General features: G+C 41.9%; 1 protein-coding gene across 2 annotated transcripts in view; it reads left to right on the top strand.

The window, feature by feature from the left end:
- NEMP2 (nuclear envelope integral membrane protein 2) overlaps positions 1–18,385 on the top strand; it is an 81,297-nt gene that overhangs the window by 11,222 nt on the left and 51,690 nt on the right. For both annotated transcript variants that reach the window (XM_029606032.1, XM_029606033.1), the window contains exons 2-3: positions 7,371–7,483; positions 15,748–15,979. In XM_029606032.1, coding sequence (XP_029461892.1) covers positions 7,371–7,483; positions 15,748–15,979 — 345 coding nt within the window. The remainder of the gene's footprint in view (positions 1–7,370; positions 7,484–15,747; positions 15,980–18,385) is intronic.

Here is an 18,385-nt window from a genome sequence, read left to right as displayed (position 1 = left end):
GAAAGGAAAATTAGTTCTTACCTGTTAATTTTCGTTCCTGTAGTACCACGGATCAGTCTAGATGCCCTTCTCTTTCTTGTCTTCCTGTCCGCTCGAAGATTCTTATACTACTCTTCCAAGGCTGTTTCTATTCTATGTGTTCCTTAATAGGAGGCACCGGAAGCATCTAGGTGATGATTGTGGGCATTTATGCAAGCGTGTCCATGCACAGAGTTCATTCGCTGTTTCCTCTTGTTTCCAATTTTCAGAGTTCTCTTGTTGTTTGCTCGAGTTCTTCTGTTGCTTGCTTGTTCCATGGTGTTTATCTTTTTTGCTTTGACAATAGTTATACTGAAGGGCTACAGGGTAGGCTTTGTCCTCATATAGGATACCCTTTCAGTTTTGGTCTGTCTCTTTCCGGCGTGTCCACTCTGTTACAGATCTTAGTATCATCTGCAAAAAGACAGACCTTACCTTCTATCCCATCCTCAATGTCTCTCACAAAGATATTGAACAGGACCGGTCCCAACACCGATCCTTGCGGCACTCCACTTAACACCGCTCTCTCTTCAGAGTAAGTTCCATTTACCATCACACATTGTCTTCTGTCCGTCAACCAGTTTGTAATCCAGGCCACCACCTCGGCACTCACTCCTAAGCTTCTCATTTTATTCACAAGCCTCCTGTGTGGGACCGTATCAAAAGTTTTGCTGAAATTCAAGTAGATGACATCGAGTGCTCTTCCTCGATCTAATTCCCTAGTCACCCAATCAAAAAAGTCAATCAGATTTGTCTGACAGGACCTTCCCTTGGTGAATCCATGCTGCCTCTGGTCCAGCAATTCTTCCAACTGTAGATAGTTCACTATTCTTTCTTTCAGCAGCGACTCTATTACTTTTCCTACCACCGAGGTGAGGCTAACCGGCCTGTAGTTTCCAGCCTCCTCTCTGCTCCCACTCTTGTGAAGCGGGACCACCCACCGCTCTTCTCCAATCACTCGGCACCACTCCCGTTTTGTCACCTCTCTTTACCTCTTTGGCAATCCTTTCTTCATCTTGACTTTTTGGTCATCTTGATTACTTTCTTTGTCTCCCTAAGTTCTACCAGATATTCTTCCTTGTGCTCCTCCCTTTGGGATCCTTTATATTTCTTGAACGCTGTTCTTTTAACCTTTATTTTGCCAGCCACCTCCTTCAAGAACAAGATAGGTTTCATTTTTCTCTTGCTTTTCTTTAGTTTTCTAACATATAGATTAGTTGCCTTGGTAATTGCTCCTTTTAGTTTGGTCCACTGTTGTTCCACATCTCTCTTGTTCTCCCAGCCTTCTAGTTCTTCCTCCAGGTACTTCCCCATTTCATCAAAGTCCGTGTTTTTGAACAGCAAAACTCGGGTCTTCGTGCTTCTTCTCCGTATCCTATTTGTGATATGAAAACCATACCGTCTGATGATCACTGGTGCTGAGGTGGGCGCCCACCTGGACATTAGAGACATTATCTCCATTGGTGAGCACTAAATCAAGTGTAGCTCCCTCCCTCGTGGGTTCCATTACCATTTGTTTGAACACAGTCACTTGGCCAGAGCTGTTCACAGGACACTGTATCTGCTATTGATTTTGAACAGACCCTCCCCCAGATTTGGCTAGCTAATTTAAGCTTTTTCCTTGGCTCTCCCCAAGAAGTTGGCTTTCTGGCTGTATCCTTCAAGTTCAAAGCAGACTGAACTTGATTACCCCCTGAAATGCTCTGCGTCACTTGCCAATAGCTGTTTAGCCCAACCCTTTTTTTTTTCTTTGTATATTTTTGGTTTTTGTTTACTTAGACAAACACAACAATTTAAAGCAGCAAGAATAACTATAGAGAACTGTACAGTTCTAAAAAGGATGCACTTCAAGGCAGTGTGTAACAAATATATAAAACTTGAAGTAAGGTTTGCATGTTAGGGCTCTGTTTTCAAAACTATACTGTCCATGTACAGTGCCCTCCAAAGAATACATCATATTGAGGCCAGACTTGTGGTTATTCTCAGCAGAAAGTTTTAGGCCAAACCACTGAGATCAATAGTGGCACTACTCTGCCCTGCAAAATCATCTTAAGCATTATAAAATAAGAGAGGGATTAAAACATAGAATAAGGAACTTTTAAATGACAGTTTTTCTAACTGTGGAAAGTTCACAAAAAAGGTTTACATTCCTTTAGCTGAGAATTATGTTCTTTCTGCATTTATAACTGGACTCTGAAAAGGTGACAGGGTTTAATTAAAAGACTGGTGCCAGTAAAATACAAATTGTGTTGTGTCTTCTGATCTTATTACAGCCCATTAAAAAGGGGACAATTTTGCTTTTCTCTTTCTTATTTTGTTCTTTCTTCTCCTTAGTCTTTTACCTATCTCAAGAACTATAGGTTGAAAATGGTTAGACGTTTACAACAACTCATAGGCGAGTAAGATAGGTATTTTGATTCTGACCCTAAGTTTTAGCATAAAGGTACATGAATTTCCATATTTGAATGTAAGTTAATTGTGAATAATTTCAAGTTTAAGATGGATTTTTCTTGAGCTTGCCCTATTAGTGGAACCTGATAGTGTCTTCCACACCAGTAGTGTTGTGGGAGCAGAATCTTTGTCAGTAGCAGGAAACACAGGTAAATTGTTTTTGGCCACTTCAGAGCTCATTGTCCTCCTCTGAGTCCCAAAAGACCAACACTAAATCCAACACTCACACACCCACTTCTGTGTCCCACCACCAACTTTTCTAACAATCCACATAGCCAGTAAAACTATCAAAATCATTATCCAAAATAAACCGCCTCCCCATGCCTATTGATGTTAGGGCTTCAACCATGGTCACACCATACAGGTTTCCCTTCCATGTCTTATTACCAAGTTTCTAACAAACCACACAGCTACTAAAATTAGCAAAACCATTGTCTAAAACATCTGATCTCCCCATGCTCATTGAAGTTTGAGCTTTAATCATGGTCAGTCCATCCCTAATGCCTTCTTCCTCATCATCCTGCCAGACCAGTCCAAACCTGTGAGATTTGTCCCTCCTACCAGGAACCAGAGGCAGAAAGCAAAAACTTTGCATGGTTGTCCCTCTTCCCTATATCATCTGATGTAGCAGGAGACATTGTCAGTAGTTCTCTGCCTGCACAAATGGTAGGAGTCTGATCTAGTTCAGCAACAGCCTATGGCAGGTTGTTTTTTGAAGTAGTAGCCAGGACCAAGTCCGGAAACTATGGATGACTGTCTTTTGAGGCTTATCTTCCTTCCCTGGGACATCGGAGTCTCTTTGGAGCCCAAACTTCCCTGCCTTAAGAAAATAGAAAAAAGGTAAAGCCTTCCAATCTCAATAAAGTTAAAAATACTGCAGGACCACATTGAGCAGAACTTAGCGCCCAGGCTTGCAGCATAGACTTGGTCCCACCTCTGCTTCTCCAGCTGCTTCCCTGCTGGTTCCCCAACAAAAAAAAACAGTTATTGACAGGGTGAGGAAATGTGGGAGGTGCGGTGCGCGCTGACAGCCTAGTATCGCTGGCTACTTCTGCAAGGTCTGCAATGGTGGCAAGGCCAATGGGAGGGAGCTGGAACCCGGGGCTGTGGAGGAAGGAGGCACTACAACAGTTAGCATTGGAGCCCCTGTGAGTATGGTAACCATCTTACCTGCATTTTTGCTATCTAGAAACACAGCCGCGGCACAGTCCCAGCATTCAGCTGCATCAGGCCCATGGAAGGAGCCCTTGGACACTAGGGGGCAGGAATTCTCCATGGAATTCATGCTTATTAGGCACCACGATAATTTTGTGATGAAAAGTGGCAAGGGGGAAAGCTGCTTCGGGAACAGAACCTGTGACTGAAGAGGCCTAGCTGGAATCAGTGTTTACTGAAGAGGATGTTGGCGGGGTACCCATACTGGAGAAGATTTTCATGGGTAATGATTCAGATGGACTGAATCAAATCATGGTGAACCTAGAAGATGTGGTAGACCTGATAGACAAACTGAAGAGTAGTAAATCACCTGGACCAGATGGTATACGCCCTAGAGTTCTGAAAGGTCTGAAATTTCATTTTTTAGTTCTATTAGTAAAAATTGGTAACCTATCATTAAAATCATTCATTGTACCTGAAGATTGGAGGATAGCTAATGTAACCCCAATATTTAAAAAGGGCTCCAGGGGCGATCCAGGGAAACTACAGACCGGTTAGCCTGACTTCAGTGCCAGGAAAAATAGTGGAAAGTGTTCTAAACATCAAAATCACAGAACATATAGAAAGACATGGTTTAATGGAACAAAGTCAGCATGGCTTTACCCAAGGCAAGTCTTGCCTCACAAATCTGCTTCACTTTTTTGAAGGTGTTAATAAATATGTGGATAAAGGTGAACCGGTAGATGTAGTATACTTGGATTTTCAGAAGGCATTTGACAAAGTTCCTCATGAGAGGCTTCTAGGGAAAGTAAAAAGTCATGGAATAGGTGGCGATGTCCTTTCTTGGATTGCAAACTGGCTAAAAGACAGGAAACAGAGAGTAGGATTAAATGGACAATTTTCTCAGTGGAAGGGAGTGGGCAGTGGAGTGCCTCAGGGATCTGTATTGGGACCCTTACTTTTCAATATATTTATAAATGATCTGGAAAGAAATACGACAAGTGAGATAATCAAATTTGCAGATGATACAAAATTGTTCAGAGTAGTTAAATCACAAGCAGATTGTGATAAATTGCAGGAAGACCTTGTGAGACTGGAAAATTGGGCATCGAAATGGCAGATGAAATTTAATGTGGACAAGTGCAAGGTGATGCATATAGGGAAAAATAACCCATGCTATAGTTACACAATGTTAGATTCCATATTAGGTGCTACAACCCAAGAAAGAGATCTAGGCGTCATAGTGGATAACACATTGAAATCGTCTGTTCAGTGTGCTGCGGCAGTCAAAAAAGCAAACAGAATGTTGGGAATTATTAGAAAGGGAATGGGGAATAAAATGGAAAATGTCATAATGCCTCTGTATCGCTCCATGGTGAGACCCCACCTTGAATACCGTGTACGATTCTGGTCGCCGCATCTCAAAAAAGATATAATTGCGATGGAGAAGGTACAGAGAAGGGCTACCAAAATGATAAGGGGAATGGAACAGCTCCCTTATGAGGAAAGACTAAAGAGTTTAGGACTTTTCAGCTTGGAGAAGAGACGGCTGAGGGGGAATATGATAGAGGTGTTTAAAATCATGAGAGGTCTAGAATGGGTAGATGTGAATCGGTTATTTACTCTTTCGGATAATAGACTAGGGGGCACTCCATGAAGTTAGTATGTGGCACATTTAAAACTAATCGGAGAAAGTTCTTTTCCACTCAACGCACAATTAAACTCTGGAATTTGTTGCCAGAAGATGTGGTTAGTTCAGTTAGTATAGCTATGTTTAAAAAAGGATTGGATAAGTTCTTGGAGGAGAAGTCCATTACCTGCTATTAATTAAGTTGACTTAGAAAATAGCCACTGCTATTACTAGCATCATAGCATGGGATAGACTTAGTTTTTGGGTACTTGCCAGGTTCTTATGGCCTGGATTGGCCGCTGTTGGAAACAGGATGCTGGGCTTGATGGACCCTTCGTCTGACCCAGTATGGCATGTTCTTATTTAGAATACCCATGCCTTGGTAGCGGCAAACGTCCAGTTGACAGAAGCACAGCATTGAAAGACCTTAAGGACAGAAAGGTGGAATCGGTGCTCAAAGTCATTTGAGCCTGCTAGCCTATTGTTTTAGGTGACAGTATTTAGGGGTTATATGGCCTGAGCAATGATGTGCTGGATTCAACAATCTCTGCACAGCTGGAATCAGGTGCAGCATTTTTAGCTGATACATGCTATGACCTAATTAGAACATCATTTAAGCAGGTGGTGACAGCAGTGATGGACAAATGTCCTCTGTTATGGTTGAGAAGCTGGTCAACGGACTTGGCGTCTAATGCCAGTTTTTGATTGTTTTGAATTTTTATTGGTATGGTTTTACTAATTTTGTGTTATGAGGAATGGTAATGTTTCTGTTTTTTATATTGTTGCAGTGCATACAGAATTTGGCTTGTTGCAGTTTCCAGTTCAGTTTTTGGCTGTACATTTCTTTTTATACTGTATGGTCTCTTAATTCTGTATTTAAGGATCTGACTGTGTTTTGCATGTGTGACTGAAGTGAGTTATTCCATTAGTGTGTAGTTTCTATGTAGGGATCTATAGCAGCTTGGCTTGTTCTGTTTTCCTAATAGGAGGTGTGTTACTATTTTAGGACTGGTATAATATTTGTTGTATTAACTTTCATAGGTAGGGTTGTTGCTGTTTGAGTGCTAGCAGTTAGTGCTATTTTTATATAGAAATTCTTTTTTCTCGTGGCTATCTGAAAGTCATGCCCATGCCCGCTCTGAATGTAGGAAGGGCGGGTAATACATGTTTTAAATAAATAAAACATTACAGTAGGCCTAATACCATATAGGTTCCAAGCTTCTCTTGCTTTTTTGCAGGATTTTCTGTTTGGCACCTCAGCAGTGCATGCAAATATAATATACATATTGTAAGTGATATTTTTACCTCAGAAGACTGTGCTTTGATTATTCTTTTTCATGTAAAATCTCTATTATAAATGCATACATTTTAATTGTGTGTGAGGAGGGTGCAAGGCTATAAAGTTTTCCTAGAGCCTCAAATACCTGTGCACTGGCCTTGGGCATTGCTGTACAAACATTTTAACAGAGTCTCCCAACTCATGGTGTCGTGTGTTGTGCAGATTTTCACTTGGCCACAGGCACCAAATTACCTAGCTACAGCTCTGGCTGATTCAGATGGTGAGGAGAGACTTCTTGATGATCCTCCCTAACTGTCAAGTTCTGATCGATCCTTCCTGGAGGAGGAGTAGAAGATGGTCCCTTGGCAGTAAAGGGGGGGGAAATGCATTACTAGGATATAGTTCTCTGATTTTGCCACTTCTATACTTGGTTATTAGCCTCTTTTACTGGACTTCAAGTCTGTGCATGGAATGGGAGTAAAACCAGGTCTGGCTCATCCTCTTTCTTCTAACATGGAGCTGTGTATGATCCATAGCCAGGTTCTTATTTCAGACTTCATGCTAATATTCCTTGTTCTATGTAAGGGGCTTGGCTTACTAGTGTGAGGCCCTACTATTCTTGCATATACTTTTATGACCAGCTTAAAAGAATATGTCCTTAGTCTATTAAAATGCATTTTATCTTTAAAGAGTATTATTTGCTCACTGTTTGCATTTGGTAAGCAGCAATAAAAGCTTGAAGGGTATGTCCATCTGCAGTACACAAGAGGTCTCTGCCAGACTGTGATCAGTGACCGATTGTTGTCCTATGTTCTAAAAGGAACATTTCTTTTGCAGCCGGTTGTAAGTCTTTGAGTGATGTAGGCGTGATACAGTGCCAGCAACAGCAATGCTACTGCTATGACACCAAAGGAAGTAGACATCCAATGAACATTTGGTCAAGTGTCCAAGTAAGATCCTTCATTAATAGTCAATGAATTATATTCTTTTTTATATGAATAACATAAAGTGAAAGTTCTGTCAAACCTTTTGTTTTCGAGGACTAGAGCTAGTGGGGAAACATGCTGGCTAGGGCCATTGCCAGGGACCAAAATTATGTGTGAGGCAAGCAGCAAGGACTGACTTAGGTGAAAGTTCAGCAGCAGCCAAAGAAGCCTGTGAGTCTGTTTTATGGGGAGGGACCTGAAGAGCAGCAGCAATGATGTGAACTGGGGGTGTGGAGTGTGGAGGATGCAACAATTGTAAGCAATGAGATTGGGATGTGAGGAGCGTGGAGGAGTAGCAGTGACAGTGGGAGAAGGGGAAGTGAGGAAGGACCCAAGGAGCAGTGACATCTGCCTGAGAAGGAGGAAGTGGGGCCTGAAGAGCAGTGCTCGAGGGCAAGTGGGGGGGAGGGGAAGGGTGAATGACGGCAACTGCTAGTTTGACCAGTTAAGCTAGCTATTAAGGGGCCATCCTGGTGGCTCAGTCATAGTAAGGTGCACTGCTGTGCAGGAGATCTGGGTGCAATTCCCTGAACCTAACTTCTGCTCTTTAGTCTGGCCAGGGCTGGGACCCTGTGAAATGGTGGAAGAGGAGAAAGTCTCGGCTATTGCTGAGGTATAGGTGATACCTAGAAGCCAGATTCAGGGTCCGGAGGGAGCCACAGTCTGTAATCCCTGAATAATGGCTAGGTATAAGGGGGAAAGGGCTATAAAATGGGAGGAAAATCTCATGTAGTTTTCTGAACGACACTGCAACTCTCCAACTGAAAATGGAAATCATATCCAATGTGCCCTGGAGTTAATATCTGTCATGCTGTGCACAAAACTAACCCATTTGGAGAAAACAGTTCACTGATGTCACCCTTTTGTGGTTTTTTCTGATCAGTTTCTACACCCCAGTACATAGGGGGTGTAGAAACATGGTACAAGGAAGTTGACTTGTTGGCCTTTTCTGTACCAGATTCAGGTACTGTGAGATGCCCTAAAGCCCAGAGGCAGCAGACACCACCAGAATTACAGCCCTGTATTTTGCCCTTTTCTTCCTACCTTGTTCATTATCATTACTATTATTATTATTTGTATAGCACTACCAGGTATATGCAACACATAATAAACAATCCCTGCTTCTTTAAGCTTACAGTCTAATAAAAACAGACAAACACAAAATATATTTTCCGTCGATAAGCAGGGCATTTAGCCATGCATGCTGGGTGACATCATCCGTGATGTCACGAAGACGGAGCTTACTCTCTTAGCTCGAAGAGCTTTGAAGTGCGCATTCCTGCGCTCCTCGAGCTTCCCTTCAGTTTTTGTTTTCTGCGGTTCTGCGCGGACGTGTGGACTACTCCTCATCCCTCAGAAGACAAAAAATTGACAAAAGAACAGAAGAAAAGATGCCTAGAAGCCCGGGATTTAAGTACTGTTCATGCGGTAAGATTATGTCGGTGATCGGGCATTATTATTGTTATTTATGCCTCGGTCCCGACCATGATCAGGCCGCATGCAAGGACTGTGGAAGGATGTCCCCGAGGGCGAGGAGGCAGAGAGCAGAGAAAATGGAGAGGCTGAGGCATTCATATGCCCCCTCTTCGACTGATAAGAGGTCGACAAAGTCCGCCCTGGTTCGAGACTTCTCGACGCTCGCATTCGGCCTCGGAGGGCCGTGCGCCGAAAACTGCATCGGCGACCACACATCATGTGTCAAGCGCTGCATCAGATATGACGCATCAGACGCATGCACCGATGAAACCTGTGTCGCTTCCACCAACTCTGCCTCGTACGACGCAACCCACGCATGCGCCGATACCATCAAATGCGTCGAGATCTCCAACGCATCACGACGCATCTAAGAGATCCATGATGCATTCGACTCATAAACATAAGAGGCTTTCTCACACTCAACCAGAGAAGCCGAAAACACAACCAAAACCACAGGATAGACCATGTAAGTCGTCATCTATGACAAAACATATTACGCCTCCATCTGGAGCTCCATCTTCAGCTAGATCTGTTCTTCAGAACCCTATATCTCCACCCGGAGGTAACCATTCTCCTTCATCAATATCTGATATTATAATTGAAGAACCTACGGGAAGTTGGGACTCATCACCAGATCTTGTTCCACTTCCTAAACAATCAAAAATGAGACCACGATCTCCTTCCTTGCCATTTCCTACAACGCTGGTTAAACGGTCCAACAAATCTGCCAAAATACCTCACCAACCTCCTTGCCTGACAGCTCAGGAGACAATGTCTCAAATTACTACACTTTTACACTCCTTTTTTCAAGAATTGCCACAGGAGCCTAAACTTTTCCCACTGGATCCCCATGATCCTACATCTCCTCAGGTTTCTCCTGCTTCACCTCATAATCTACCATTTTCACATCACTCTAATTCTCCTGCATCGTCTGTGCATACGAATTCTCAGGGTCATTCTCCTCTATCATCTCCTGGAAACTCATTGGGTATTCCATTGGACCCTCCACAAGATCTTCCCCAGCCTACTTCACCTCTGGAAGATCTTACGCTAAATTCCTTGAAAAACTGGGTTTAACTCTTAATATAGAGACTCGGAAGCTTCCAGACCCAAGATCTGAGCTGATGGGGATGCTTCAAATACTAGATGTCCCGGCTGAGCCAACTCATCAAGTTTTATGGACAAGGTTTGGGATACTCCACACCTTCTTTCCCCAATCTCAAAAAAGATAGACTTAAAATATAGAATGCAAAAGGCCTCCTACTATTCGAATGTGCAGGTTCTTCACAATTCAATAGTAGTAGAATCTGCAAAGAAAAGAGCCAAGAAGAACAGGCTATACTCTAACACTCCTCCAGGAAAGGATAGTAAGCTTCTGGATGACTTTGCAAAAAAAGCATATCAAAATTCCATGCTCAATTCCCGAATTAACCATCAGTTTTACATTATACAATATTTATTTAACTGCACTCAACAATTACAACCCTTGCTAACCACCTCTCAAGGGGATGCTCCTCTTCCTCAGCCTTTCCTGGACCTCCAAGAAGGGTTGCGTCATTTGTTACGTACAGCGTATGAAGCATTTGATATGTCTGCAATCTCAGCTAGGCGCCTGGCATGGCTCTGAGCCAGTAGTATAAGAGACGATGTTCATGATCGACTAGCGAATTTACCATGCAGGCCGGACAATCTCTTTGGGGAAAAACTCAGAGAAACCGTCTCTTTAATTAAAGAACAAAATATTGCAGTCCAATGTTTAGCGGTGCCTCTAGACACGCCTTCCACATCCAGGCTTACTTCAGCCAATATAGAAGAGGTTTCTACTATCGCAGACTGTATCGCTATTATCAGCCATACCAATCCAATTATAGACAACAGCCTTTCCAACCACAAAGACCTCAGTCTCAAATGCAAGGCCAGAGATCACATCAAAGGAATCAGAGACAACAAAAACCTCAAGCTTCTCAACAAACTCCTAAGCAATCTTTTTAAATCCACTTGCCACAACAGCAGTTCCAGTAGGGGGAAGACTATCCTTATTTCATTTCCAGTGGTCCAACATCACCACAGATCAATGGGTTTTGAGCATAATTTCATAAAGTTACTGACTGCGTTTCAGTTCCTTTCCAACTCTTCCCCATCTCATTCCTTCCAAAAGGCCTCTGATTCAAATCCCATCACTCAAGAAGGAAATATTACTTCTGCTCCAACAGAAGGCAATCTGGCCGGTGCCTTCCTCTCAAAGGGAAAACAATTTCTATTCCCAATACTTCCTCATCCCCAAAACGTCAGGAGGCCTACGCCCCATCTTGGATCTCCGAGCACTAAACAAACATCTCACAAAAGAAAAGTTCAAGATGACTTCTCTCAAGACAGTATTTCCTTTTCTTCAGACAAATGACTGGATGTGCTCGCTAGATCTGAAGGACGCTTACACTCACATTCCGATTCACAAGAATTTTTGGCATTTCCTCTGTTTTCAAGTTGCGAATCACCACTACCAATACATGGTACTCCTCTTTGGTCTCTCCTCTGCCCCACGAGTATTCACAAAATGTCTTGCTGTTGTTGTGGCACACTTACGCAAACAGGGAATAAACATATTTCCTTAGACGATTGGCTGATTGTATCTTCCAATCCTCAACTCCTGAAATCTCAGGTAGAGTGCACACTCCTCTGTCTAGAAAACTTGGGTTGGATAATAAACTACGAAAATTCCCAGCTCCATCCCTCCCAGACCATTCATTTCATAGGAGCACTTATTCGGACCCCTCTTTCCAGAGCCTTTCTACCTCTGGACAGAATCAAAACTTTACAGTTCCTTTCTCAAGCTTTACTATGTCGGAGAGTAGTTCCAGCTTGCCATGTTATGGTGTTCTTAGGTCATATGGCTGCAGCAATTCATGTGGTCCAAAATATTCGACTACACATACGATGCCTTCAGTGGGGTCTGAAATCTCAATGGAACCAGTTGACACAACAAATGTCTCACAAGGTGCGAGTTACAGTTTCCATGAAGAAGGACATATGTTGGTGGCTTCGCCCGGCCATCTTGAAGGAAGGAAGCCCATTCCATCATCCCCCTAATCACTTAATCATCACTACAGATGCTTCGACAAAGGGATGGGGCGCTCATCTCTTACATCTAGAAACACAAGGACTATGGTCGGAAGCCGAACAGTATCTCCAAATAAATTCGTTGGAACTCAGAGCAATAAGGAACTCTCTAGTAGCATTCCAGTCATGGATACAGGGGAAGTCAGTAATAATTCATATCGACAATCAAGTGGCAATGTTTTATATAAACAACAGGGAGGATCCGGGTCCTTGACTCTTTGCAAAGAAGCGGTTCAAATATGGGAGTGGGCAGAACACAAGATCTTCCTACAGGCATCCTACCTTCCAGGACTTGCAAACACAAGGGTGGACAAACTCAGCCAAGTTTTCCACCCACATGAATGGTCACTCAAGCAAACAGAAACAGACAAGATCTTCGCAATCTGGGGTACTCCAGAGATAGACCTCTTTGCGTCAGAAGAAAATTGGAAGATGGAGAAATTTTGATCTCTTCTTCCCGGTATATACAGGACATCACAGGATGCTTTCCTGATTCCATGGGAAAGGGGACTTCTATACGCTTTTCCTCCCATACCACTAATCTCACGCACAGTCCAAAAATGTATTAAAGACAAAGCGAATCTAATCCTAATAGCTCCTGCATGGCCAGAGCAACCATGGTATGCTTATCTTCTTTGTCTTTCAATTGACCCTCCAATATCACTGCCCAAGAACCCATTTCTTCTTTCACAAGACAGAGGGAATCTAATTTACCCCGTGCAATCCTCCCTTCACTTGACGGCTTGGAGATTGAACGGCAAATATTGAGCTCTCGGAATCTCTCACCAAACATAATGGACATTCTCATTGCATCATGGAAACCTTCCACCAGGAAAAATTATGCTTTCAAATGGGGACGGTACTCGGAATGGTGCGCCCTTCAAGAACTTGACTCCCTTTCTTGCCCTCCAGAATCTCTCGTCATATCTCCACAGTTTATCCCTTTCAGGGCTCACAGTAACGTCCATCAGAGTTCTCTTTAGTGCTATTGCAGCTTATCATATCAGAGATAATGGCTGCTCCATCTCTTCTCATCCTTTGATTTCCAAATTCATGAAGGGCTTACTTCGTCTGCATCCACCTTTTAAAAAAAACAGTAGTTCCATGGGATATTAATCTAGTTCTCGAAGCATTGATGAATCCACCCTTTGACCCCATGTCTTCTGCTATACTAAAATTCTTAACCTGGAAAGTTATTTTCCTAGTAGCCATCACTTCTGCAAGAAGGATAAGTGAACTACAAGCACTGGTGGTCAGTTTTCCATATCTTCAATTTCACCATGATAAGGTGGTCTTACATACCCACCCTTCTTTTCTACTGAAGGTAGTATCTGCTTTTCACTTAAACGAGACAATCTCCTTACTGTTTTTTTGCCCAAAACCACATTCTGACGATAGATAAAGGATTCTTCATACCTTGGACTGTAAAAGAGCTTTAGCTTATTACAAAAACAAGACTGACTCCATCAGACATTCTTCACAATTGTTTGTCTCCTTCAACTCCAACAATCCAGGTCACCCAGTATCAAAGCGAACACTTTCTAACTGGCTTACCGCCTGTATCCAATACTGCCACTCTACAAAGGTGATGCCTCTGGCCGGTCCAGTTAAAGCTCATCAAATTAGAGCGACTGCAGCTTCCATTGCACATATCCAAGGGGTGCCAATCCAAGACATTTGCAGAGCAGCAACCTGGTCATCCATTCATACCTTTACGTTGTACTACTGCCTTGATCAGCAATCTGCTTCAGATTCCTCTTTGGGATCTGCAATTCTAAAAACTATTTCAAAGCCATAATAGCTGTCCACTCTACAACATAGGTTGCAAAAAAAAAAATTTCTTACATTGCCATATCACCTCTGCAACCTATGAGCTTGGGACTCCCAGCATGCATGGCTAAATGCCCTGCTTTTTGATGGAAAAAAGCAAATTTGCTTACCGTAAACGGTGTTTTCCATAGATAGGGAATTTAGCCATGCATTCCCTCCCACCTCCTTGGACAGCCATTCATCCTCACAACGCCTACACTTTTATTAGCTTGGAAAACAAACTGAAGGGAAGCTCGAAGAGTGCGGGAACCCGAGGTCATGTGCAAAGCTCTTCAAGCTAAGAGAGTAAGCTCCACCTTCATGACATCACGGATGATGTCACCCAGCATGCATGGCTAAATTCCCTGCTATCTACAGAAAACACTGTTTACGATAAGCAAACTTGCTTTTATGGGGGGAGGAGTCTATGAACTAAAAACTGTAGAGCCAGCTGGAAGGAGTGAGGCCCATTGAGAGTCTATGAGAAAGCGGCCTATGTGCGAGTTAAGGAGGCCATGGATAGAAATAATCAGGTTTATATTTTAAAAGGGGCTTCACATTGTGATTGTAGGCTGGATTTAAATCTGGCAAGAGAGGAATCACAGCGCCAAGTGTTCAGGAAGGCTTTTCCAGGCACTTGGCACAGAAAGCTGAAAGTCAGAGAATCGAGACAGAGTTAGTGAAGGAGAAAGGTAAAGATAAAAGCAGCCTGGCTGCTGAACAAAGTTTGAGAAGAGGGGTGGATGGGGAATTGAGAAAGGAGAGGTAATGAGGTGCTGCAGAGTGAGCGCCCTTGTAGGTAAGTACGAGCAATTTGCATTATTGCTATTTTGTTAAATATTTTTGTGATGTAAAAGAAAAATACACAAAGAAGATGAGTAATATAATCAACTGCTGACCTAAAAAGAAAATGAAAATGTGTAGAAAATATATTAAAAAAAAAAATTCTTGAACTGATTCAGTGATCCAGTGACAGCACTAAATGCTGCCATGCTGGATATAAATTCAGTTCCCAGACTGACTCTTCTGTGTTCTGGCTGAGGGTAGAGACGCTGTTATCTCAGCCTCTGGGACAGAATCCCAGTCTTTCTTCAGCAGCAATACCTACTGGTTGATGTACTGGAGAATTTGTTCTGGGTTCTGCAAGGAACAACGGTCCATGTCTTTCAGCCAGAGGACTGGCACTGCAATAGTTGGGCAATGAGAAAGCATCCCATTGGGAATGAAGGCTGATGGCACCATAGCTCCAATAGGAGATGATTGTAATTGAGCTGGAATCTCAGCGGTAGAAGGGCATTGCATGACACTAAAAGTATGAGTCTAAAAAAATCTAAATCTGATTGTATCAATCTGCATATAATAATACATTTTAATTTATTTCATGCTTTAATACTTGAGGCACTGAAAGCATGTTCCAGTAATTAAAAACATATTAAATACATCACATTCATCAATAAGTTCATAACATCATGCAAAATTGTCACTAAATACGACATCACATAACATTTTTATTAGTCAGAATATTCTAGTGTCTTTTCTCAGCATAATTGCACTATGTTATGAAGGGTGATCTCCCTGGACAGAAGGAAGAGAGATTTGAATTTATTTTATTTGTTTATATTCCATCTTTCCAATTCACCCAAGCTGAAGTACAAGAAGAATAGTATTACAAATAGCAAACATCATAGCATCATCGCAGATTAAAAATAAAACAAAATGCATTTCATCAATAGCATAACATAAAAACAGAATATAGTGTTGTGCATAGCTGTATATGTTCGTTTTTTGTTTTTTTTTTAAATTTAAGCCCTGTATTTCTTTGAAAGGTTAGAATTAACAGCACGGGAACGTTCAGGGTTGTTCACATCAACAATGGGACCAACTGCCAGTATCCAGAAAATGTCATCGTTTTTATCAGATGTTTAATTCAAGAGATTTGGCAAGAGAGGGAGTCAAACGAAACACACATATACATAAACCAAGCCGGAGAGAAAGTGTGCTTCAAAGTACAGACAAGCAAGGAACTCCCCGCTTACACACTGAGAGTAAAGAGAAACCGTAAGTAAGGGAACGGGCTGATGTAATGAATGTGTCATTAGACAGTCTTTTCCAAGGAAGAAGATTGTTACAGATAAAGAAAATGAATCCATGATGTGTGATTGTCTTAGAAATTATTTATATGAATGCGTGGGATATGATGGAAAATAAAGTTCAACTAATCTGCCCAGTTTCATTTCTGGTGCATCAAAGAACACAAGCAACTTTTAGAGACATTTTTCGTTGCATATAAAATAAATGCAAAACATTTTTGTGACAATAGCTTATCAAACAGTACTAATCAAATTGTCCATTTACAATTCATTTGTTTGGGTCAATTTGATTAGTACTGTTTGATAAGCTATTGTCACAAAAATATTGTTTTGCATTTATTTTATGTGCAACAAAAAACTTCTCTAAAAGTTGCTTGTGTTCTAGGACTTCTGTTTGTTTGCGGGTGGATGCTTGAGAGGACCGGGATACCTCTGCTTTGAGAGGTTTTGTGCTTCTTTCCTGGCTTCCTGACACCCGTATTAGTAACATCAATTGGCATTACTCTTTTGCTGTAACTGTTCGCCTATCACTTGGTTTCATACCCTGTCCTCTTTTGGTTTTTTATGTTGGTGGTCTGGACAGTGACCGGGCTCTTGAGCTCTTGACTGCTTTTGTATCTGCCATTAATGCCTCTACCACACACAAGCATGCACAGGAAGAGTTCTGTATATGCAGTAGATATGTGTAATGTATAGGCGAAAATTTATTTTTTGGTAATGTAAATTGGCACACACACAAAGTAGCTTCAGTATAATAGCAATACCAGAGTGGATCAGTAATGGATGGTGCATTTCCTAGAGCTAAAGAATCTTGAATAGGACTTCTGTTTTCAGAGTCAAGATTTATTATTTGTTTATTGTTCTAATTTGATTAGTCGCTGAATCAGGGGATAACTCGCAGCAACTTACAGTAAGTGGAAAGTCCTTATAATGTTACTGCTGAAAGACATGTTGATTGTTTGTGTGACCTTGGACAAGTCACTTTTATTTTGCTGTCCCTCTGGAATCCAGTTGAAACCTAGGCATTTATTTTAATCTAGTGTACCTGGGCAATATTTTGGAATATATCAAATTTTGTTTTCAACTGTTTATTGGTTCCCAAACTTGTCCTAGGGACTCCCTATCAAGTGTTCAGGATATCCGCAATGAATATGCATAAAATCTATCTGCATACATGGCCTCCATTACATGAAAATTTATCTCATGCATATTCATTGCGGATATCCTGAAAACCTGTCTGGAGATCCCCCAGAACATGTTTGGGAACCAGTAGTTTAAATAATTTGACTTTCTTCTATGGCAGGAGTAGACAACTCTGGTTTTTTCTGGTTATCTGCAATGAATATGCATGAGAGAGATTTGCATGGACTTGCATTATAAACAAGTTTATCTCATGCATATTTCTTTTAGGTATTCTAAAAACTCAACTTGTTATGGCTCTTGAGGACCAGAATTGTCTACCATGAAGGAAACCAATCCTAACAGAATAAAACATGTTTGGTTGTCCAAAAAAACTAAAGTAGTGGTTGACCTGGTGGTGTGGGAGATGAGTTCAGGTCCCCAATTCAGCTGCATCTCTTTGAGCTGGAAGAGATTAGGAATGCTTCAGAGGAAGCGTTCACAGCCCCTGGGAGGGAGTTCCCACTATCATTCAACAATGACATCTACTGGCTGGCTTAAAGGTGCTCCTTAGAGGGAACTGTAGTCCATGCCTCTAAGCCAGAGGACTATCGTCACTGTAGTGGCTGGGCTAGAAAAGGGGTTTAAAATGAGGAAAAGTTTGGAAGCCAAGAATGAAGTCCCATGGCACCTTGGGCTGGAATCTGTCTTTAACTCCATCATAAAAGCCAATGAATGGGTGTTGAGGCTTTTTTAGAATGAGCTGGAAGCCCAAGGAAAAGGTATAGGCTATCAGGCAGGAAAATGTATATTTAATATATGAAGCAAAGTTATAGCAGCCTGAGATGATGATTACTTTTCTTTCCCCTCTTCATCATCTTCAGCCACTCTACTGTGTGGCTTTGTATTTTGCTGCAGGCAGGGTCCTCCCGGAACTCCTAAATATCAAAATTGAGAATATTTCCCATACTGGCCTACTCTACTTCCCACTCCCTAGGTTTTTGTTTACATATTGGGAGGTAGGCTATTTTATTTTGGTAGCTGAGCATGGTTTGTTTTTTTTTCCTATATCCCACCCCAACCCCTAAATCAGACTACCATTTAAAAAAAAAGGAGAACAGAAAACATTAAGTTCCCTATCGCCACCCAAAACAATATTGCATGTTGGCACTATTTAGTTTTTTCCTTTTCTTTTTGGTTGAAGCAGCCTGTAGTTTGGGAGTCCCCATGTGTGAGGACTGCCATCCTGCTTATC

This window comes from Rhinatrema bivittatum, chromosome 6 (assembly GCF_901001135.1).
Source record: "Rhinatrema bivittatum chromosome 6, aRhiBiv1.1, whole genome shotgun sequence".
Lineage (NCBI taxonomy): Eukaryota > Metazoa > Chordata > Amphibia > Gymnophiona > Rhinatrematidae > Rhinatrema > Rhinatrema bivittatum.
This window is presented reverse-complemented; position numbering and strand designations above follow the sequence as displayed.